We start from the raw sequence: 2,168 nt of genomic DNA, 5'->3' as shown, positions 1-2,168 counted from the left end.
GCAGCGCCTCTAGCTGGTTGGCGCTGAGGTCTAGCTGCTCCAGCGCGCCCAGGCCCCAGAAGGCCCGCGCGTGCACCCAGCGCAGTCCGTTCTCGCGCAGGTCCAGGCGGAGCAGAGCGCCGGCATCCACGAAGGCGCCAGGAGGCAGCGCGTGCACGCGGTTGTGGTTCAGCAGCAGCACGCGGACGCGCCGGTTCAAGCCCCCCGGCACGGCGGGCAGCGCGCGCTCCGAGCAGTTGGCCTGGCCCCCCCGGCGCGCACACGCACGCCTCTGGGCAGTCCAGGGCGCCCGGGGTTCCCCAGGAGGCGGCTGCGGCGGGCGCCTGGGTCCAGACTGGCCACGGCAACAGCAGCAGTAGCAGCTGCAGCGGCGGCGGCGGCCCCAAGAGGGAAAGGAGGGACTCCACATGGGGACAATCGTGGAGGTCCGCTGCCCGGGTGTTACCAGAGCCGGTCCGTCCCTGCGGTGCCCGCACAAATATTAACTCTCCGGCCTGAGCACAGGCAGTTCCTGTCCCACGGCTTGTCCTGCGCCTAGGGCGGAGGCTGGGCAGACAGCCAAAGGCAGGGCACTGCCAGCCACCTGTCCTGAAGCTCTGAGCTCCACTTGGCTCCGGGCCAGCAGCGCTGTAAAGACCGCGCCCAGTCCTCACCTGTGTGGTTCGCCATCCTGTGACCCCAGGAGGCCTGAGCAACTGGACCACGCCATCCCCCACAATCTCTCCCTCGCTGAACTCACAACAGCGACACAACATGGGAGCCGGTGCGCCCTGCTGCTCACCCCCTCTGTCTCCACTCAGCAAGTGATCCCAGGGCGCACACAGCAGTCCCCACCTAGCACGGCCCCATTCCCATGGTGGACGGTTGAGGGGCCCCTGAGCCCAGGGTCCAGGAGATGTGGTGGGGGGCAGGGGGAGGACGGCACCCCTGAGGAAGGGGAGGCAGTCACCTGCCCCCCTCTCCTGCCCCCCAAGGGCTCTCCCGGAACCTCAAGGAGACGCGTGGGTGGGGCAGGGCCACCGGCCCAAGTCCTCCGGTCACATGCTGCTTCTCTGGACTCGGGCGAGTCACAGGTCTTGTCTTGGCATTTTCCCGGGGTGGGCAGGGGCGGGGCGAGGCCTGCGGGCTTCACGGGATGAAGCAGCAGGCAGAGGCAGGGAGACCCGGGCTGAGGCAGGGAGGACCCGGGCTGAGGCGTGCAGGAAGTGCAGACTCCCAGAGGTGTGGACCCCTGCCCAGAGGGTGGACAGCGCGAGCCTAGAGCGGGCACCCCACTGAAGAGAAAGAGGGCGACCAGATGCGTGCAGGGCCCCCCCACCGCAGACACTCCCCAGAGGGGCCCAGGGAGGACAGCACAGAGTAACTAAATACTGTTTAATTCCCCTCCCCCCAGCGCCCGAAGCCCTACTCAGGTGGGGGGGGCGGCTCCTCCAGGGTCGGGTCCATGGTGATGGTCATGAGGCCATGCTCTTCCAGGGGCTGCATCATGGGGACCGCCATGTCGGGGTCCATGAGGTGGGACTCCACGTGCACCGTGCGCAGGTCCATGCGGTCTTCCTGCACCCCGAAGTGCCCCACCATCCTGCGCAGCACGGCCTGGTCAGGCCGGCTGCAGGCCGCCCCGGCCACCCAGGCCTCCACCTCCCGGGGGCCTCCACCTCCCAGGGCCACAGCTCACCCTTGGGGCCCTCCCCTGGGGTCACTCACCTGCTGTCCATGTGTGCAGGGCACGTTTCACTGGGGTGGGGGGGATAAAGGTGAGGCGTGAGTCTGTGAACAACGCAGCTGGCCTCCAAGCGTCCAGAGGTGCCCCCCCTCCACCTCTCCCTAACCCAGTCTGAGAGACATCCTTCCCAAGTCCTGCTGACCTCACCCGGTGAGACTGTGAGGCTGGGGGGACAGCTTGACCCACAGTCCCCACCCGCCCCCCGCCGGTCAGCCCTGGGATTCACGCACCCCTTGGCTCGAATGACACCAACGGCCACGATGACCAGGGCGCAGAAGCAGCTAGCACTGATGCCCGCCAGCACCACCAGCAGGGCGATGAGGGCCTCGCGGCTGAGGCCGAGGCTGCACTCGCAGTAGGCTCCAGCTGCAGAGACACGGCCGGGCAGCCAAGGGGCCCGAGTCACCTGCCAGTGGCCGACCCGTGAACCCCGCCCCCGCGG

The 2,168-nt window shown here is 68.6% G+C and overlaps 1 protein-coding gene across 1 annotated transcript; it reads right to left on the bottom strand.

Moving 5' to 3' along the window:
* Window positions 1–1,355: 1,355 nt before the first annotated feature.
* On the bottom strand, window positions 1,356–2,129 carry TMEM210 (transmembrane protein 210; the record flags this gene model as incomplete). Its single annotated transcript, XM_010835819.1, has 3 exons — window positions 1,356–1,582; window positions 1,708–1,737; window positions 1,957–2,129. Coding segments are annotated over 3 exons (381 nt in total), but the record flags the coding sequence as incomplete, so codon positions are not given.
* Between the last annotated feature and the right edge of the window lie 39 nt (window positions 2,130–2,168).

Source organism: Bison bison, unplaced genomic scaffold (assembly GCF_000754665.1).
Source record: "Bison bison bison isolate TAMUID 2011002044 unplaced genomic scaffold, Bison_UMD1.0 scf7180017845572, whole genome shotgun sequence".
Classification (NCBI taxonomy): Eukaryota; Metazoa; Chordata; class Mammalia; order Artiodactyla; family Bovidae; genus Bison; species Bison bison.
This window is presented reverse-complemented; position numbering and strand designations above follow the sequence as displayed.